The following is a 22298-nucleotide window of genomic DNA, read 5'->3' as shown; positions in this document are numbered from 1 at the left end:
GACTGGCACCTAAAGCGCAAGACTGATCACCTTACCTTTTTGTAACAGATGGTCGAAAGTTGCAAGCCGACCGCCGTACCGTGTGGACGCCTATGGAGCAAAGAAGCTCCCACCGTTGGATTAAAACTAATAATAAGAACCCACGCCTTTCAGTTTTAAAAATATCGAGACGATAGTTGCTGTCCATGTGATGGCATCACTGAGCAGACTGTGGAACATCTTCTTGTATACTGTCCAATGTTTGATAGGCCGAGGTGGGAGCTTGAATGCAAAATAAACACTCGGATTGCTGCGACTAATAACCTAGCTGAGCTCCTGAACTGTAATGATACACGAAGAGAGACCGTTCGATTCATTACAGGGACGATCAAGCAGGCTAAGTTATTCAATGGTGGTATCTAGCTCCTTTTGTTTTTTTTTTTGTGTCCAACTTTTACTTTTTTTTTATTTTTTATTATTTGTTAATGTAATATTTCTAGAATTTTTCTGTTTATTCTGATTCTGCTTTATTTTTATTATTGTAAGTCTACGGTGAAAAATTTTGAAGTCAACGGAATATAATTTAAAGATAAATGTATTCGATAAAACCTTGCACATAACAAAAGCAAGGTACAAATAATTTGCAACTACAAAAAAAAAAAAAAAAAAAAAAAAAAACAGATGGTCGAAATAAGCTGTATTTGGTGCACCAATGCAGTGCCCTATGCACCACTCGGTGCTTATAGAGAAATAATGATTAATATTTCTTATCTTCGTTTTCAGATTTACTGTCAAATCATTCCTCGGCTTCTTTAAAATGTCTTCTTAATGTCTTTATTTCCATTGACATGTTCTCAATATATTCCCGGGAAAATCCTGTCAAAGCTGGGCTGGTGGTAATGCGAATATTTTTCTACCAAAGATTGCCTTTCCAATACGTGCAAGGGGATGTCGGTAACACGTCACACATCTGTAATGAGATCCTGCTATCGTCAGAACTTCGTAATACGTTTTCGAAAATAATTTTGTAACTTTAAACTTTATCACGGCCAGAAATCAGTTTTTTTGTGTGCTTAACCATCAAAAATATTCGGCATTCGTGTTAACTTTTTTTTTTATCATTATCATGAAAATAAATTTTAACACTTTTAACATTTTTTTTATAAGTAACTTAGATCCCACCAAGCCACTATCTGTAGCTTGTTGGTGGAGATATATATTAATACTAACTTGAATAATATTTTCTAAATTTATAAAAGCAACGAATTTTTAAAAAAATATTAAAATACAAAATGCATAAATTTTTACACAAAATACAATATTTTTTTATTTGAATTAAAATACAAAAATCTGATTTATTTGTAGTTTTATTAAATTTATCATTAGATTCATTTTGTGAATTAACGTTATTATCGCTTTTTTTTATATATATTTATTTATTTTATTAACTAATTTAAATAGAGTTATTGTAGAAATATCTTTGTTGTCGATGGAAAATGATTCCGCATTCAAGACGCTTGGACACTATATGAGTTAGAAAATAAGCGATTGAAGGGTCACTCTAGCAGTTCACAACGGAGCTTTATTGCCAACCCTAATGTATGGAATTGGAAAAAAATTATAAAAGTATGTTGGATGTTGTCGAAATGTGATCTCTCAGGCAAATGTGTGGTAAAAAGACGTATGATATGTGCACAAATGTCGAAATCCGTAAACTATGTAAGGCTGAGACAAGCATTATCGACAGAATAAAAAAGGGGTGCTGCGTTGGTTTGAACATGTAGAGCGAATAAATATCAAAAGAACGGCTAAAAGTACCTACGATGCGAATGTTGATGGATGCAAAAAACGAAGAAGGCCGAGAAAGGCATGGCACGATCAAGTCCATCAAATACTTAAAGATGGACATGTCAAAAGTAGGAATAATCGGCGTGCGTGCGTTAGAAGATGTATGAATGTAGAGGAAGGGAGGTATGTATGCAAAGCCATAGTGATGTGGCGTTCTATCCTCTGCTTACTCCTACGGGGAAACGGCGTGCTGGTTTGTTTGTTTTTTTACAAGAATTGCATAACTGAAATTAGAATATTTTCCCATTAACTGCTTAAAACAACGACTGATGTGCGAAAAATGCGACATTGACTTTCGTTTATATTGATTTGATCTTCAAAAAGTTATACATATAAAGGCTTTTTTCTGGGTTTAAAAAAACCAAATATACATGACTAACCCAATTATTATTAAATCTTATCAAGTTGTGAGTTAAAGTGTAAAAAATATAATTAAACCGCTCTCATATAAAGTTTTAGAAAATCACATGCGTCATTGTTCTACGATCATGACGAATTGATTTTGTGTAATAAATTAGGACCACATCGCACCTTTAGGACGAAAACGACTTAACTCAAAAAATCCTTCAAATGAGTTAAGATCATAAAACGACTTCAATGAACATTATCCATCTTTCTGCATTTAAAAAAAAATAGGACACAGCCGTTACATCGGTCTCTTTGTTACTCGGAGAATTTAGGTTCCGTGTCATACGGTATTAGTGTTGTGTTCATATTGCTGTGTAAAGGACGCAACGCAGGCTAACATATAGTGACCGATAGCCGGTTGAGTCGATTTTATTCCGATACAAATGGCAACTTTACTTTATTTTTAAAAATATAAAATCGACCGATTTATCTTTGTGATTGTTTCGTTCCGACTTACCGATAATCGTAGTGACTTATGGCGTAGTAAGTTTATGTCATTTCGTGAATAAATAAAAACATGTGTTTAGTGACATGATCTGAGCTAATAAAAATTATGTCATTATCTTATTTATCAAAATGCATTGTTTGTTTGTTTTTTCAATCTAATAATGCCTCATTAAATAAATGTCTTGTTAAAACTCATAATAATTTATTTTTATTACGCTTTTTTTTATAGATTCATATCCAAATGCCTTCGGTGCAATTTTTTAACTCAAAAGTTGATGTTTACATTGAAAAATACGAAACAATCGACGAAAGAATACGAAGGTGTCACAATTTACATTATTCTTTTACAGTTTCCCAAAAAGTTGATTTTTTTATTCGTTTTTGTCCTAAAGGTGGGACATAATCTGTACATTTATTTGAAATCGTTTTGACGCAGCAAAAAAAAACTTACAACAAAAAATAACCATTGAAAATCTGTGTTGTGTTTTAATATTTTTTTTTTATACAACCTTCAATTATTTTTTCTTCAGCCTTCTCCACTGCTGGCCTATTGCAAATGTTTCCAATTCTTTCTTCAAATGATCTATTTTTATTAATTCCATGTGGACGTTTAATTATTAAAAAAATTAATCCATTTGAAATCCTTTTAATTATTTTTTTTATCCATTCAATAAATGTTATGTGTCAATATGTTCTTTTCAATTATGTCTTAAGCTCTGTAATCCATTTAAATAGAAGGTCGGGGAAAATTGATAGATCTAAGCGCTTTTTCTTTTATTTGTCTGGCGTTTTTAATTGAAATTCCTTTTAATCCATTTTAATTTATTTCGTCTATATTTCGGTCTACGTTCCGTTATTGGATTAGTATTAAAAAATATTTGGAAAAAGTTCACGTCTAAGATAGACCCTCTTGTTCAATCTATTCATTCTTAATTATTTCCAAGAAGTTTTAGTCTTAAAACGAAAGACCCGATCATTAAAACAAACTTAAAGAAGTTAAGTAAAAATAAATTTAAATTAATGCTTTTAATGTTTTCCTTGTTGGTTTTAAATGGATTTTTTTTACTGGAAAATAAATTTATTTCTTTCCCAAGTGTCGTTATCAAGCGTTGACGGACTTTGTCTCCTAACTATATATTTTCTTTCTTTCTTATTTTTCTTGGCGATTACTTCCTTTCAAACATTTATGTGTATTTTGTTTCGAAATTACTAACGAAAAACACATTATTTACACATAACTAGTGCTGCTGGGGTAAACCAATTTTCCCTGCGGATGCCAAATAGCGGGGGCGAAGCCCTAGGGCCTATACGATATTCTATATAATGAGTGAAGTGGACTGTATATATATATTTTTTTTTTTATTTATCAAAAGCATACAAAAATTAAAATATAAATTATCAAGTCCTACTGAACTGCATAAAATGCAGTTCGTCAGCAGGTGCTTATAGTTAAGTTATAATATATATATATATATATATATACATAATCTTATCTCTGAAATTCTATAACATAGAAGAACTTTTATTACTATGGAAAAAAAAATATTCCCATGTACATCGAAAATAAAAAAAATAAAAATATTGTCCAAATAAAAAAGAAAAACACAAAAAAATTAAATATGAAAAACCACGTTCTAAAAGCCAGATTTTCAGCAGACGTCTTTCTCTTGAGCCAGATAGGTTTTTTTGATTTTTATATTTAATGGGAGCATATTATACATTTTTGGTATATTGTACTCTAGTGTTCTTTTCCCGTATTTATTTTTGAATTTAGAGAGAGCTAGTCCATCTACACTAGTGACCCGAGTATTATATACATGCTCCAATTTATTTCTATATTAAGATAGAGACGCATGCTGAGAAACTAGCTTGGACCATAATTAAGCTCTAACGGATAAAGCATTTATAGATTTATACAATAAGGATATTGGAATATCGTGTCGCTGACAGTACAATTTTTTTTAAATTAACAATTTGATTGAAAATAAGTGAGTATTCTCGTAGCGATGCGGTATGCGGTGTCAATCGGCAATCACAACTTTTAACAAGGAAAATAGACTAAGAAGGGAAGCCACCAACCTGTTCCAGTCGTTTCTCGTTCCTGTAGATGTTGGGTCCCGACATTTGACACTAAAAGATGCGCCACCAATACGCATAACGCAGAAGGCCTTCTGCAGCGAACTTCGGGCATTTCACTGGCGTTATTGGATGGACAGTACCTATACATAAATGTAGCGCGACAATTAACAAAGTAATCACGCGGATGGACACTAGACCTAGTCATAGCGGGTGATAAAGAAATACTTATAGCGGCGCGAAATTAACTAAGATAATCACGCGGATGGACCCAACGTCCGGTTGTAGCGGGTGGCAAAGAAATATTTGAAGCGGCGCGGCGTGCAATTAACTAAGATTATCACGCGGATGGACACAATGTCCGGTTGTAGCGGGTGGCAAAGGAATATTTGAAGCGGCGCGGCGTGCAATTAACTAAGATAATCACGCGGATGGACACAATGTCCGGTTGTAGCTGGTGGCAAAGGAATATTTAAAGCGGCGCGGCGTGCAATTAACTAAGATAATCACGCGGATGGACACAATGTCCGGTTGTAGCGGGTGGAAAAGGAATATTTTAAGCGGCGCGGCGTGCAATTAACTAAGATAATCACGCGGATGGACACAATGTCCGGTTGTAGCGGGTGGCATAGGAATATTTGAAGCTGCGCGGCGTGCAATTAACTATGATACTCACGCGGATGGACACAATGTCTGATTGTAGCTGGTATCAAAAGACTAATAATTTTTTAAAAACCTTTAAAAAAATAGATTTCATACTTTTGTTATAAATAAGTTATGCGTGCAGCGCTTAGTTTTATTTGGGGGGTTTATACATTATTATTAATCGACAAACAAATCATAGTTTGCATTAGGTTTGTTCTGAATAGGGGATAACTTTGTGTTTTGAATTGAATACCTTAATACGCTGTAAAATGGAGGATAAATTGGAACGTTCTAGCACCTTTTCCCTTTGGCTTGTTCCATTTATCACGACGGGTCAGGGAAATGGGCGGTAAGCTTCCATAAGTAGGTGCCATCTACTTTCCTAGTGTCAGAAATTACCCATCTCAGAACGAATCCAGTTTATGTAATACCGACTTTAAGATAATGTTTCCTGTAACGTGGTTTTAGCAAAACCCAGCGGTTTTCTTAAGAAAATGTTATTTACTGGTCAAACCGGGATATTTGAAAGACAAAGATGTTCAACCTATCTTAAAAATACATGTATATGTTCTCTTACATTGTATCTAAAATAGCCTTTTTAAAACTAAATATTTCTTTTTCTACATAACGTCTCCTTTTTATTATGGGTATCATAAATTATATTATTTCAATTTTAATGTACTGAACGCCGCACCGCGCTATTTAAGACGACACATTTGCAATTTGTGATTGATGGAAACAGAAATACTGTAAAACTGATTTATTTTGTAATAATACGTTTTTAAGAAGACACGCCTCTTAAATTGTGACTTAGTTGCTTATTTTATGTTTTAAGTGATCAATTTACATACAACATTCTGATCAGAATAGGGAAATATTTTATTTTTCTACATTTTTAAAGCAATAAAGGTCTACGAAATACTGTCCAGTATTGCAAAAAAAAAATTGCCAATTTTTAGTAGCATAAAAAATATTTTTTTATTTGTAATTTTGAATTCCCGAAAAAACGGTCATTCCATTGGCCACGCCCCTAAATACGTCACGATTCATGTTCATTTGTTCCTGGACATTGAAATTTGTTTAGAACATTATCATGAATCTTGACGTCACAACAACCAAGGCCAAACACGTCTCGTTTTTCTAGCAACTTATTTTCATTAAATTTCTTTTTTACATTTATGTATGAAAATATTTCTCCACAGTATCCAAATTGATTATGAAAATACAATTAATTATTCTAAATCCATTTCATATATTTTTATCGGTATTCGTAGTATGTGATATTTCCATATTATGTATGCAATCAGAAAAGTTAGAATTCTCTGTTCTTTGCTTATATCTTTTACACGACTCGATATACTTTTTACCCAATCCCCTTTTCAGAACTACATTTTAACGGATATAATTATTATTATTATTATTTATTTATTAACGAACATTGTCCATGTATACAGTTTATAAGGTTTAAATACTCGTATTACAATAAAAGAATAGTTTAAAACATTTAAAAAAAAAAAGAAAAGAAGCATTGACAAACATAAGGGACATCGAGACAAGATCTGGACTATTTATTTAGTGCTCGTTTAAATCGTTGTAAACTTAAACCAAAAAAATCTAGATCTTGTCTTGAGTTAACAATACGACAAAGGCGGGTCATTGGAGAATTTAGGCCATAGTTTGTAGTATTTTGATGTAGTATTGATGTAGTATTTTGAATTTTGGAAAAATGATAAAGGACCTTATTAAACAGAGCTTTTGACCTGTCACTGGCTGGTTTCAGTAACCAATTTATACACAGGGTTGTTCAAAATAGCTAAGAGGGTGTTAATTTTCGACGGATTTTATAAATTTTTTTGTAAGTATATATTTTTTTTTCGAGGATGAGCTGGTCCACTCGCTGGTGCCCGCTTATCATTGAATTTTGAGACAGGTTGTATATCCATAAAGTATGAAAGTTATTTTATAAACATGTACTGCACAATTGCATTTTACAAAACGCATAATATATTGTTTAATTATTTGAAAAAAAAAACAAATACGTTTATTTTTACTTAAAATTAAGAAATAAAAATTAAACCAAAAAAATATAAAACACCTCAGTACCATTTATTTATTTTTTAAATTAAAGCGAATTAATTAATTGAACATTTTAATGATATATTTACCAATCACCATCTTTCAAATAGTTCCATATGTTTGTTCTGAGGGAACAATACCCTACATTAAATATACCCGATTCGTGGGAATAACTATTGCCAGTTCTCGGTGTCTATTTAATACGGCATTACTGTGAATACACTTTCCGTGAATTGTTGCTACAAAACGGTGGCACCTGTCTAGTAATTTTACCAGGCACCCTTAAGTTAATAAGTTATAACAGTTCTAGGCAATCCCACATAAAATTTACAATTTAAATACATTTAATAGGGCTTTAAGTTTAAAAAATGAAAAATTTTCAATAAATTATATTTAATTCCGTTTGTACTGTGTTTAAAAATCCATCGAGCATCGTAGTAGGTATTTTTGTTTTATCGAATTCTGAAAATTGGTTCTAAAAAACAACAATTCTCAACCAAAACAGTCGGAAAAGTTATAGTTAAAATAATTAGTATTTCAATTTTTTTTTTTTTAATAATATATATCTGTACCTTATAGGAAACAAGATTTTGTGATTATGCGATTTTGAACTAAATGAGATAATTTCAATCAGTAAAGAGCTTTAAATTAAAAATAATAATGATTTTGTTAATAATGCCACATATTAAAATATCATATCTGAGACTACTGAAGTTTTGTTCGCTTAAAAACAAGGTGGACTTCAGATTTATATTGCAACCAAAAAAGCATTTATACGTGTTTTATTCGCGTATAAAATAGCTTATTGCAATAATTTCTGCATTTTTAACTTCAAAACGGGAAAAAGTGGACATCCGTGTTTTATCGTCTAAGATAACAGATATTAGCCCTTTTTTATCATCATTGAAATATCCAGCAGCACCAAGACTGAAAAACGAAAGTAAAAAAGAAAATAAACGTTTGTGGGTATACAAATCAGCGACCAAGCAGTCATAAATTTTCATGTTCAGCGTGCAATTTTCTAGAAAAATCTCTGAAAGTTTTTCTCTAGTTTTTCGTCCCTGTAAACGCTGTAAATATGTTACAAGTTTTGTAAATTTATTCCGTCGTAACTTTGTACAGAGAGCGAAAATTTTACGGAAGAGAGGGTCTAGAAAACATAACGTTATGTTGATGGGAAACCATACTGTGTCTTACAAACATACGACATTTTCCATCAGCTTTGAACCTAACATCCGTTCTGAAATCCTCTCCGGTTTAAAAAACAACTGTTTTGATTTTTTTGCATTGTTTTCATATAAATATTTTTTAACTTTTATTTTATTTATTAAAAGAAAAGAACAACAAAAAAGAAATATATACAAAAAAAACAAAATTATAGGCCAATTATAGTTTCCTATACATTACTAAATACAATGTCAAAAAAAGAAGAAAAAAAGCGTACATATAAATAGCCACTCCGCATCATTCCACACGTAAAAAATAAATAAAATATTACAACAATAATGAAATAATAAAAAAAATAAACAACAACAACAACAAACCATTACGCCGTTTCCCCGTAGGGGTAGGCAGAGAGGATAGAACGCCATAACACTCTATCTTGGCATACAGACCTTGCTTCCTCTACATTCATACATCTTCTTATGCACGCACGCCGATTATTCATACTTTTGACATGTCCATCTTCAAGTATTTGATAGACTTGATCGTGCCATGTCTTTCTCGGTCTTCCTCGTTTTCTGCATCCATCAACATCAACATTAAAAATAAAAGAAAAAGTTTTTTGTTTACTCGGACTTAAAAATCCTTCCGCCGGCGGATTCACACGGAGTAATACGTAGCTATCAGTCCTCCCTTCTTTCCTCTTTCAAACAAGAGAAAATAATTACAATATTAAAGTGTACAAAAAAATTAAATATTAGGTAGGTACAGTTAGATTAAATTATAACATTTTTTCAATCAAAAGTCTAATTTACTAACTAGCTGTTTATATCTGAACCGGGTTGTGCACCCGTGGTAGTATTGTGAACTCACAAATCAATGATCCGAAGTTCAAATCCCACTCCAACACAACTCGATTCCCATTTTTTCATCACAAGTTTTTTTCGGCATTTCGGAAATGGTCTGAAAATGGAAATATTGGATTAATAATATGAACTCAAATATTTATTCGTCGTGATTGAGCCTGTGTATTGTATAGCGATCCATCCGTTACACGTTACATGAAGGTAGGGTGATAAGTCTAACGCCGTAAGTTCCAATCCAGAAACAATTAAATATTGCAGTTCAAAAAAGCCTTAAAAAATAATATTTCCCGACCACCATGCCAGGAATCGAATTCAGGACGTCAAGAATGGTAGGCGAATTCGTCAACCACTACGCAATTACAAATTATCTCCATCTGATTTTCTTCTATGGGTTCTGATTCTATTTTACACACTGAACTAAATTCTTGATCCACCACAGAGATAATATTTATTATTTCATACATATGGTATTTATTATACATAGCCTTAATAGATTTACATAACACCTTTGCCGTTATGCATATGGATGTAAATTGTAGATGGATGTAAAGTGTTTAAATAAATAAGACTTATTACGGGAGTAAAAAATATTCTCACATCTCACATCTTCGAGATTTGCACTGGTTAAAAAGCCCAGAGTTATTAAAATGCAAGCTTTGCTGGACAGTATTGAATCCCTTCGTGAAATGGCTCCAAGATACCCATCGGACCTTTGTATTAGGGAAAATACATGTCAAACTCTTACTCTTCTTATTTGATTATTAATTAAAACTATTGTCTGAGCACCCGATGACAAACTATTATTGAATAGTTTATCGGGACAAAATATATCTTAATACTTTGTTTTCTTTATAATGTATTAATATTGTAATAACATGTATATTTTATTGAATAAAGACTCTATAAAAAAAAAATTAAAAAATCTACTCTTATATCAGCATTTGATTCAGGAAGAGGAAAACTTGTCGAAATCCGGCGCTCTCCAAACACTAGATTTGGAGATCGTTCTTTTGCCGCTACCGGCTTTCAAACTTACGAATCATCGACAGTCCCAGTCAGTTCAGATCCCAACTAAAATCCCACTTTTTTAGACTATCATACCCTCAATTTTAAATCAGAAAATATAATATATCACTTTAGCTTAGTTAAAATGTAAGTTTAGATTTACAATTGTAAAGCGCTTTTGAGGTGATTTTTCACAAAAATGACGCTATAAAAACCAGCCAATTATTATTATTATTATTACCTACATTGTTTGAGAATTGGTCAACAAATTTATCCTTATTTTTCATTTTCATTTTCCTTTTTTTAAAAAACATGCACTAGCCTGGATTCAAGAACTCTTTTTTTCTATGGTATATTTTGTTGCCCTTTCATAATAAGGAATATTTTTTTAAATATTTTTTATTTCTTTTTTTAATTACTATAAAAAAATACCGTATTATCTTTACAGAATATTTTATTTTCTCTTTCTTATGTTACACAAAAATATTATAACTGTCTATTTATTATAGGGTCAAAAATTCATTAACATTTTATTGTATACCCACGAACAGGCCATGCCCTTTTTTTACTATTAATATGTATTTCATTGCTATGTAATTATCCTTTATGTTTTGAATACTCTGTTTTACCTCTTATGTATATTGTAAAAAATATATTTAATAATGTTTTTTTTTTTTAAATCTTAAATTGACTTTTTGCAAAATTCACTGTATCTTACATCAGATAATAATTAGCCTTTTTACTAATTATAAACTCTAATAACGTGCTACCACCGGGGAAAGCAAAACGCGAATGCTGCAGACCCGTTGTCCTCATATTATTCACACATTTAGGTCGGCCCATGCAGCATATCTGGTCGAAATCCTTAGTAATGTGAAGTATTTTGTTCCAGGGGAGATGCCCTTGCTGATACGCTGTCCGCCCTGTACGGGAAGCTTCTAGTTGTGATGGGAATCGCCTTTCCTATGGCTGAAGTTATTTCCACTTACATTCCCCCTTCCTTCTATGAAGTAAGTATTCATTATTCATAATAATTACATTTTTTTCTTTCATTTTTTAAAATTTAAATCGTGTTTTATTCTTTTGTGCCCGATTTAAAATTGTCCTTTTGAACTGTTAAAAAAATACAAGACTAAACGTATTCCAAATACCAATGACTTAACATTATTTTCAAGTTAAATTTTCAAATGTTTTTTTCGAATAGTGTCATAGGGGCACATTTTTTTCGCTCGTTTTTTTCCTTTTAAAATGAAGACGTTTTCTTAAAATTACAGTGTGGACAATTATGCATATACACATATAAAATGAATTATTTAAATAAAAAAAACAGCCCTCACATATTATAATTTGAAAGAGATCTAATGAAAAACTGGCCCAAAATATTTTTTTTTTCTCTGCATTTCTTCGCGATCTGATAACTTGGAAATTAATAATTATAATAAATATATTAGTTTCGACAAACTTTTGAGATAATTTCTCACCAATCTGACGATGTCAGTCGCGACGAAACCTGGTCACTAGTGAACACTTTTAAATTATAGGTGATAATAGCTAAAACGTATTTTACATATCATAAATAACATGACGTTGCACTAAAAATGTAACAGTTTTCGTCAACTCAAATATACTTTCATATGGCATGCGAATTTCTACCAACGCTTTTTAAATATGTTTGTTTTATTTTTAATTTTATTTTATTTTCTTATTTCAAACAGTTTTTATTTTATTATTAAATGTAAGTACATTTATAGCAACTTAATAATATTATTACATTAATATTATTTTATGCTGTCCCATCCCAAAAAAGAAACAATCTCTTGTGCTTGGAGAGGGACTTAAACTGACTTGATTGTAGGTACAAGTATAATAAGTATTTTATAACAAAATAATAATAATATTAACGTAATAAAAATAAAATATTTATATTCTTCATTACTTCTTTATACATCAATGGTTTTTTTTTGTTGCAAGGTATTCCTTGAACTATGTACATAAATACAACGTAAATAATACAGTTTAAACTCAGCGTATTGGATAAATGAAAACATTTATAAAAAATAAATTATACTAAAGAAAGATACGAATAGTTTACAATAATACAGAAATACTAATGCTGTTTCTACTTGACAAGATAGTTTTAGAGTTTTAAGTTTCTTGGGGAGTTGATTGTTGTATAATTTTGTATTCCTTTGAAAATAAAACTATTTTGACCATGACTTCTGTGAAATTTATGAATTTTGATATTATTTTGGTATCTGATTGACTTATTCATCACAAATTTGTTTGTTTTTTATAAACATACTAGATTGCAGTTTTGTACTATAATTTTAATTTAAACAATATATACCTACCTTTACATAATTTCACTGCATTTTTTAAAGGGGAAAAGGTAGTAGCAAGGTATTATAGCTGAACAGTAAGACTATTGCTAATTGCTTTTAATTTTCCAGGGATTTTACTTGTACCTATACTTTGGAAGTATGGTGTTCTTACTGTACATGTACGCTGCACTTCTAAGGGACCGCTCCAAAGCACTGAAAGCCGCCAACAACCTCGAAAGTAAGATCTCTCTTCACTTAATATACCCTTCACCCCTTTGTTCGTGTACCCTAGAGATGCCATAATTAGCGTTGTAAAATTACGAATTTAAATAGCAGTATCACTTGCTAAAGGGAAAAACTATTAGCTAAAGCTATCTTAAAAATACCTCACGATAAAAAAAATACGTAGTGGAATTTCGATTATGTATATATGCTTTATATAATAATCAGTTAACATGATATTTTTTTAATTATCCATTGCTTTTCATAAAATACTTGTCCAATGGCTTCTGTTTTGGTATTCCATCAGTTGCTACCAGGCAGGCCTACCTGTTATAGGGATATACAATTTATATGATTTCAATTCAATTGTTTTAAATATACGTACATTACGAAGTATAAAATCTTAATTCATACATATACAAATAATAAAAAAATTACAATAAAATGAAGTATGTATAAAAATAACACGTGGGTATACATAATATTTTGAAAATATGTTTTAAAAAAATAAGAGAATCTTGTGACGAAAGAGACCCGGTGAGTGAAAAATATCAATGTATAAATGGGGTGCTAGAGACGCTTGCTTCGAATCTTCGAAATTCGAAAAAAAATAGTTTAATATCACTATTATGATAAAGGCGCGGTTTATTGTATGTTTAATTGGATATTTTTACTCCGAAAGTTTAAAAGTTTAACTCGTAAAAGGCTGTGCTGAAAACGTTTTTGCAAACGGTGCCCCATTGCATTAAGGAATATGCTTTGAGAACTAAGTTTTGTTTCGAATAATTATTTGATATTATTGTGATATCGATAGTGTATTCCTTGTTTATTGAAAGGAAGATACGAGTATGTTTTTCTATAAAATATTGTTTTTTGTCGGTTACGATGTTTCGGCAATCATGACTTGATTTATTTTTTATTTATTAAAAATATTATTCATAAATTAGTTGATTACAGAGAAACAGTTTATAGTGACACAATCATGAACGACTCATGCCTGTTAACGTGCTCTGACTCGCTAGAAAATCCGTGTAGGGGCAACATATCGCACACTGAGTAGAAGACTGTCGTAACTCAAAATTACTGATTTTACAGGAGAGTAAAAATTCACTTTCACCATACATAAAGTGATACATTTAAGAAAAGGTGATAGGGTTTTTAATATTTTTTAAAATAATATATTTGCAATAAGTACATCAGGATTAAATACAAGTGTAATTATTTATGATAAAATATAGAATATATAAAAATATGTAATGAAAAAATTAAATATAAGACATGTGAAGTAATTTTGACTGTGTCCATAACTCAAAATCGATCAATTTTAGTTACAACAGTCTTCTATTCAGTGTGCGATATATTACTTTTTGTATTCTATGTGACATCATAACCACGCAAGGGTTGAAGAACAATTGTGGCGTTTTCGTCAAAATCTGTTGCTGGAAACGTTGGATAAAACAACCTATTTTGAAAAAAATGCGACAATTATTTAACTTCAAATATTATGTTGACCGATTTCTCTTCTGAAAATCTTCAATACCAATTTCGGACTATGGAACTAGACATAAGAAATTCATGAACGACCTAAAAGATTTAAAAAAAAAGGAAAAACCAGAACTTATAAACAATAATCTTTAAATATTGTGCAGCAACTAAAGGGTCGACGTTTTCAAGGATATTAGCGGAGTAATACTATCACATGCTATTATTTTATTAATATACACAATAAACAATTTTATTTTAGCATAATTATAATTGTTTTGTGTCCCGACTTTTTCGAAAACTCCGTGTCTTATCGGGACTCTTAAAATCAATTCATTAATAAATATTATGACACATCAATTTACAAAATACATAATAAAAAAAATACACGTCCAGAAATTCTATACAGATAAGTTATAGATCATTTATCTTAAATTACAGTTTATTTCTTTAATAATTTTATAATTCAATTTAGTAATTAATTTTGATTAAATGAAAATAGTGATGTTTACCTTCACTAGTGTTAGTACTTCATTGAGTCACTCTGTTACCTTCCTCCCTTCGCTAATAACATCCTAATTAGGCCCACTTTCCCTGCCCCTCGTAGTCGCCTTTGTCCTAATAAGGATACCCTCGATCCTTGCTTGAGTCAATGGTAAGATTTTTCTCTTTCATCAAAGCCAACTTTAGAACACTTGATATATTTTCAAGTATCACTTTTCTTTGTGTAGCGCGCTACTTGAAATCTTGATTATTACTTTTTTTTAGCAGATCGCATAAGTTGAAAAAGATTACAATCCTTGAAATAATAGTGACGTTTTCAATTAATATTTCCAAACAAACAGTTTTTTCCCTGATGTTTTTTAAATTGCCTACCCAATTTCAAAAATTATATATAATATGTAGGATTGTAAAGTGATGTAAATCCTCAGAGTAATAATTCGTCAACCTATAGAGAAGCCCTATCACTGTGTTTCATAGAACGCAAGCGATGTTGGTTAGCAAAAAATTGGCGGCCATTTTGTTTTGTTTGACAGCAAATACACAACGGTTCTATCGGATGTTTTTGTCGCTGTGCTTGGCTTTGTTTGTAAATAACTTGGATATTTACGTTAAAATCGACTATGGTGAATCACGGTATGTTTGGTTGCAGCAGTAGGAGCGTCAAATGTGTTAAAGGAGTCAGTTTCCACAGGTAATTGATTCCGAATATTTTCCCATGATTTACATTGATTTTTGGCATTTATTGTCCCGACACGTGTATTATGTTGCTTAAAAACTTTTATTATATCAACATATTTACTTCAGTTATTATTTTTTCTCAATTTTCGGGACCACACTAGGCATCCATATAAAGTTTGAGTTTTTATCGAGTAGAGGTCGATCCATATTTTACTCGAAAATAGCAAGGTTAACCTTGTATCGCATCCTTAATGACGTGTCTAAATTTCAGGTCGCTACGACTCGCCGTTCCGGAGATGTGACAGACAAAAAACAAACTCACCACAGGACTTCGGTTCCACGGAGTTGGGATTTATGTCTCAATAAATGTAAATAAATGTAAAATATAGGCGAATTATAGAAAAATAAAATGGAATAACTCTGCTATAATAAATACACGGGTACATATTCAAAAGTATTTACAATAAAAATTAATATCCATTCTCGACCTGAGTACGACCTATTGTTTTGCTGCGAACTGTCGCTAACTTAATACCCAATAGTCATAGAATGGTTATCCTACGTTTGGGCTCCTCTATAGCTTGGAGCATTATTACTCTGAGTTTAAATCCCGTATTATACGAAATATCAAACATTCTTTCCTTTGAACGTCTGGTATTAATTCAAATAAGTAGGTACTTAAAAATATTTTTTTACAAAGTTTATTGCATAGAAGAAAATTGTTCCAAATTTTCGGTTTGGTTTTAGATTGGTTTTTAATTTAACAACAAACGTTTAATGGACGGTTTCGGCTTCTCGATTGCAGTTCTCAATCCAAGGACCTGCGGCCCGTTGCATTGCTATAATATGTAGCTAACTTCGTGATCAATAATAATATTATGGTTTTTCTTCGAATGGACGACTCTATTAGTTTAGTATGAAACACTAGCTTTGTGGTTATTCATTATAATAAAATAAATATAAAAAATATAAAAATTTAACCACTTGTTTTTCCATATGATAAAAAAGCTTTTTTTTTTATGACCAGATTTTGGTTATCTGATCTTGCCACGTCTTCTTTGGTCGTCCTCGTCCCACGTTACCGTTCATTATCGCCATATATACCTATTTTACCATTATTTTGTCATCAATTCGTTTTACATGGCCAAACCATCTGAATGACCCTTTCTTAATCTTATCAATTATACCTGATTCAGATTTACACTCGCCTGATTTCATCATTCGTAACCCTGTCATACATTGATTTCCCACATAGTCGTCTAAGAGATCACATTTCGACCGCGTTCACTCGGCTTTCATCCTTCCTCTGCCAGTTCCATGTTTCACTTCCATACATAAGTGTTGGGACTAAAACTCCGTTGTGCAGTACCAGTTTATCTTCGATTGACATATTTTTATTAGCAATAACTGTGCTTAGTGCGCCGTTTATTTTGTTGCCCGCATTCACTCTCCTTTCGACAGCTTTTTCTACTCTTCTATCTCTTGAAAACATGCTTCCCAGACACACAAATACTTCTACTTGTTCGAGACATTCGTTGTTTGCATTTATTATGCAATCAGTAACCTCATTTCCCCTTTTAAAAACCATCACCTTTGACTTACTTTCATTCATCACCAATTCACTCTCCAGGCATACATCCAACATTCTATAGTATGTTTTCTTCATATTTTATGTACATGATGAATTTATACGTATAATTTATTTACATACTAACTTATTTAAATCATGTTGAAAATCAAATTAAAATGCTTCTCTCAGAAGCGAAATATTCTACTGAAATATTTAACGTATTTGCTCGTGTAAGTTATTCACCAACTATTATGGTTTGAACATTTGTGGCCTGTGGGTTAGTGCTTTACTGAAGTATATTAAAACTTTATCTATTTTAATTACGTAGATTCCTAGAGGTGGTTATTGTCTATATTTGCATACATTAATATGATAATTTACCATTAGCGAATTCCAGCGGTCCTTTCTCACACTTTGGCCCAAGGCGGTTTAAAAACCACATGTAGAGTTCTTAATTTTAACAATAAAAGGCACGTGAATTTAAGCTACATTATTAAAATCTGTGACGCAATAACCAGGTAACTCGAGATATAAAATTTGGTTTGATAAAAAACGCTTTGCATCGGGAAGCTGATTACAATATTCGCTACTTGGGAATCAATCACCATCACCTTTCCATAACCAGTGGTGCATAAAGCACTGCATTGATAAACTAAATGCAACTTAGTTCGAAAATCTGTCACATGAAGTTAAGGTGAGCAGTCTTGCGCTAAAGGTGTAAAATAATTTACCTATTTTTTAAAGCGATTCTTGAATTCATAATACAACCCAGAATTTAAGGAAAGTACCCCACTGTTTGTTTGATTCTAAATGCTTTTAATTTCTTTTTAAATATTTTTTATTTAGTTTAATAATTGTCCTGTTTTTGTTCATTATCTTTACATCATTAGCACAAATTTTACTTAAATACTTTTTCTTAAATGTATGCCAATCATTACCCTAGTTTAGTTTTAATTTTAAGAGGCGTAATCTGCCGGTCAAAAAGAAATTATTTTTCGTTGTGAAAATTGGGATAATTTTTTTTTATTGACGTGATTTCGAAAGAACGGCGTTTAAAAATGGAAAAATCTTATGATTTCCTCACTTTTTATCGTCCTACAGCCTTAATGTACGCTACAGATCAAATCCTCTGAAACATAAAATAAATGTTTTGTTTCAAAGGTGCAATATAACGTTTATTTTCTTACATTAATATAAACACACGAAATATGATACTTTGTTAAGTTTAAAGACTTTTGCTATTTTATTTATTTATTTATTTTATTTTATTTATTTGGATAACCAACAGCTATAATTATCTTATATATATATAACAAAACAAATAACAAATAAGCCAATTACAGGTTTTCACAAGTAGCATCACAGTAAGTTAAAAAAGATTCTCGAACATAAAATGGATAGTGATTAAATGTAAATTCAAAAGAAAAGAAAAAGTACTACGAATTATTTCGAAAGCAAACGCCGTACGTCTTTAAGATTATTTACAAATAAATCTATGTTAAATGATTTATTTATAACATTAAAATTATTAAAAGTTCGCCATAAATATGAATTTTGCCTATAATTAAACGAAACAAGAGGTATGTGAAGAAGAGGGTTATTTCTTAAAACTTTGGAAGGAACATTGATAGAAAGTTTGCATATTAGTTCGGGACAGTCAATTGAACCAGAGGCAATTTTAAGTAAATAAAATATATCCGCTATTTCCCGACGTTTTTGCAGAGGCAATAGGTGATGTTTTTACATATATAAATATACTGGTCGGATTTAAACTCAAGTTTCAACCGGAAACACATGAAATTAGCGAATTTTTAAAAAATATTTTCAATGCGTGATATCTGCACATTGTACATAGGATTCCATATTTGAGATGCATATTCTAAGTTGCTTCGCACTAATGTACAGTAAAGGATTTTAAGTGTCATTGCCATAATGAACGACGTAGAGCTACGCATAACAAAGCCAAGCGCACGCGATGACTTTTTTATGATGCTGTCATCGTGGGCGTCGAAAAATGATTTACAATCATGGAAGACACCTATATATGTTATATTTTATATATAATACTCGTACATTAATATATTGATTTACGCTAGTTAAAACAAGCTACTTGTTAGTGAAAACAGGTTTTCATGACGGGAACAAAATAGCCTCACTGTTTTTACCTATGCGGATATTAGTATTTAAATATTACCAACAATATATTTTTTAACAACAAGCAATAATTTTAATGCTTAAATCTTGGGCTTTAGGATAACTCGCGAGGATTTTCATTGTTTCATTGTCTACCCTCGTTTTTGTTCGTAACCCAAAAGATATTAATTACGGGACGTCCTTAATCGATTTTTTTTGTTTCAACCCTCTTCCTTTTTTAGGGGTGTAAACATCGTCAATCAAAGTCCCCCGCGGCAACGAGCAATAGACCACGTACTGTCTTATTTTGCGGTCAATTTTTCTCCTACATTTAATTTTTATAAATTTGCTGCCTAAGTCCATTTTGAACATATATAATAACTAAAAGACATATTACAACAAAGATGAAGAACATTTAAGAGAAGGTAATATAGAAGTCCAGGCATCTACAGGGCTTATGACCTGTCAATGGCTGGTTTAAATGGCAACTTTACACACTGTGTAACATTCACCATTCTGCCTATATTTGAACATCTATATTCCTTCAATTCTTTCATATGTATATGTTTGTGAAGTTAAAGAGCTGAAACCTTTATTTATGCGGGTGAGATTCATCTAATTGAATTATTTCACCTGCATACTAGGCAACGCCTAAAAATATTATTTTTTCAATTTCTATACTTCTTCATGGACCAGGTAATTTATCAACATGTTAATATTAACATGTAAATGTTAATATAAACAGCTCCCCAGGGAGTTAAATCCAGTCCTTGTCTACAAAAATTTGGACAAACTCAAAATATTGTTACTAAAAGACAGTCATAAACAGTAACACTAAATTAAAAACGGAACAACAAAAGAAAAAAACAATTTTAATTAAATATAATTGACAAGCATTATGGGATCCTGATTGATTATAGACGTAAGGAATTCATTGAATATTATTATTTTTTTAATTTATTAGTATCGATATATAATATACAACCAAAATAATTCAGAACCTGATTTTTGTCAACAAGTCTGATCAATCTGAGTAGAGGTGCCTGGAAACAATAATTAGTATTTTGATGACCAAGGTTAGTATTTCAATATTTCTGAGTCTTTGTGAAAGAACATTAAGAGGTATTTGTTGGAGAATAGTCGGAATATCAATTTAACCATCGACTAGTTTAAGGATACCTATTAATTCTACGTTAAATCGGCGTTTTGAAAGACTCATCAGATTAAGAAAAAGTTCCATATCAGTATAGTTATATGAGTACAGGGGTTCATTAAACCCTGTCACATCCGAAACCACGATGATCAGTATGAGCAAGACGACATATTGGCACATTAAAAATATTTTTTAGAACGAATAAAATTTAAAAAATAAAATATCAAAAAAAGCAAATAGTTGCTTACTTCTGCAGGGCAGAAACGAGGAGGGGGAGGGGGAGTCTGATACTGCGTCGCGCTCCCCTCACTTCTCCCCTGCAGAAGTAAGCAACCATTTGTTTTTTTTTTTTTTTAAGATTTCTTTGTCTTTCTTTTTCTCACTTTTACGATACATACAAAACTAAAGATGGAAAATACATGGCAGTAGGTGCCATTGAACCGCAATTTTATAAACAACTTTTGAAGGCATTAAATATAAATGAAGACGAAGATCAGTTTGCGGATTTCGAAAAGCAAAAAACTTCGCTAAAAGATATTTTTATAAAATATACTCAAAAAGAATGGTGTGAAATATTTGATAAATACGATGCATGTGTTACTCCTGTCGTAGCCTTGAAAGCTTATACCCATCCGCATAACGCCTCAAGAAACAGTTTTCTAAAAAGTTACGATGGGGACATGGTTCCAGTTCCATCTCCTCGACTAAGTAGAACTCCAGGGTCATCTCTTGCAGCGCATCGTCCTCCTCATCACGGTGAACATACAGAAGAAATATTACTGTCACTTAATTATTCTCTCGATGAAATCAAACATTACAAAGAAGAAGAAATAGTTTATGCTCAAATTAAATCAAATTTATGATAGAAAAATATATGTTGCATACCATCTACATATGTGTGTGTAAAGAAAATATTATAATATCGAGGCTCTACTGACAGAATGCAGTAAGTCAACAGTCTTTATATATTTCAAATATTTATAAATCTTGCACCTATGTGCAAGATTCAGATTGTAAATTTTATGCTATGCCTAGAATAATAATTGCTCTTTCAAAGCTTAAAAAAAAATTGTGGGAGAAATAATGCGTTAGTAATGCGTTGTCCTAAATATTTTTTTAAATATGCTAATATATCTTCTTGCCCAGACTGATCATTGTGGTTTCGGTTGTGACAGGGTTTTAAGAACACCCTGTACAGTTGTCTCTTGTGATCACTAATTTGTAAGCAGTTTTTCTTATAAATTTATGTGGAATAGCCTAGATGAGATTTATATGAATAACACATGAAGGAAACCATATTACAGGGGCGTATTCAAGAATGGGACGATTCTGAAGCGTTCGTCTGGTCCGTGAATACGGCCCTGTAATATGGTTAAATATACATAATTGCCCGGTTTTCTTTTTTATTTTATTTATTTATTTATTTAGTTCTATGTAACATAGTCTTATATATATTTACAACACAATATTTACATCTATACTTATTCTAACATTATTTATCACTATTATACACTTAATATCCTAATTTATAATATTAACTGTTGCGGCCTCCGTGGTGTAGTGGTCAAGACGCTTGACTCACGCACGGAATGTTCCGAGTTCGATTCCCGGTGAGAACTCAAAAATTAAAATGTGATTTTTCTCAAGCCTGGGTGTTCTGTGATGTGATTCACCACTGTAATTGGGCCTCCTGGCCTGTTGTGGTGCAAAAATAAAAAATA

General features: G+C 31.4%; 1 protein-coding gene across 1 annotated transcript in view; it reads left to right on the top strand.

Moving 5' to 3' along the window:
• Positions 1–22298, top strand: part of OtopLc (proton channel otopetrin-like c) — a 147778-nt gene that overhangs the window by 76173 nt on the left and 49307 nt on the right. Inside the window, exons 4-5 of the mRNA XM_088228068.1 lie at positions 11407–11524; positions 12965–13073. Coding sequence (XP_088084194.1) covers positions 11407–11524; positions 12965–13073 — 227 coding nt within the window. The remainder of the gene's footprint in view (positions 1–11406; positions 11525–12964; positions 13074–22298) is intronic.

The sequence above is a fragment of the Micrasema longulum genome, unplaced genomic scaffold (assembly GCF_059751315.1).
Source record: "Micrasema longulum isolate JH-2025_06_02 unplaced genomic scaffold, ASM5975131v1 h1tg000559l, whole genome shotgun sequence".
Lineage (NCBI taxonomy): Eukaryota > Metazoa > Arthropoda > Insecta > Trichoptera > Brachycentridae > Micrasema > Micrasema longulum.
Note: the sequence above shows the minus strand (reverse complement) of the source record. Positions and strands in the feature narration are given on the sequence as shown.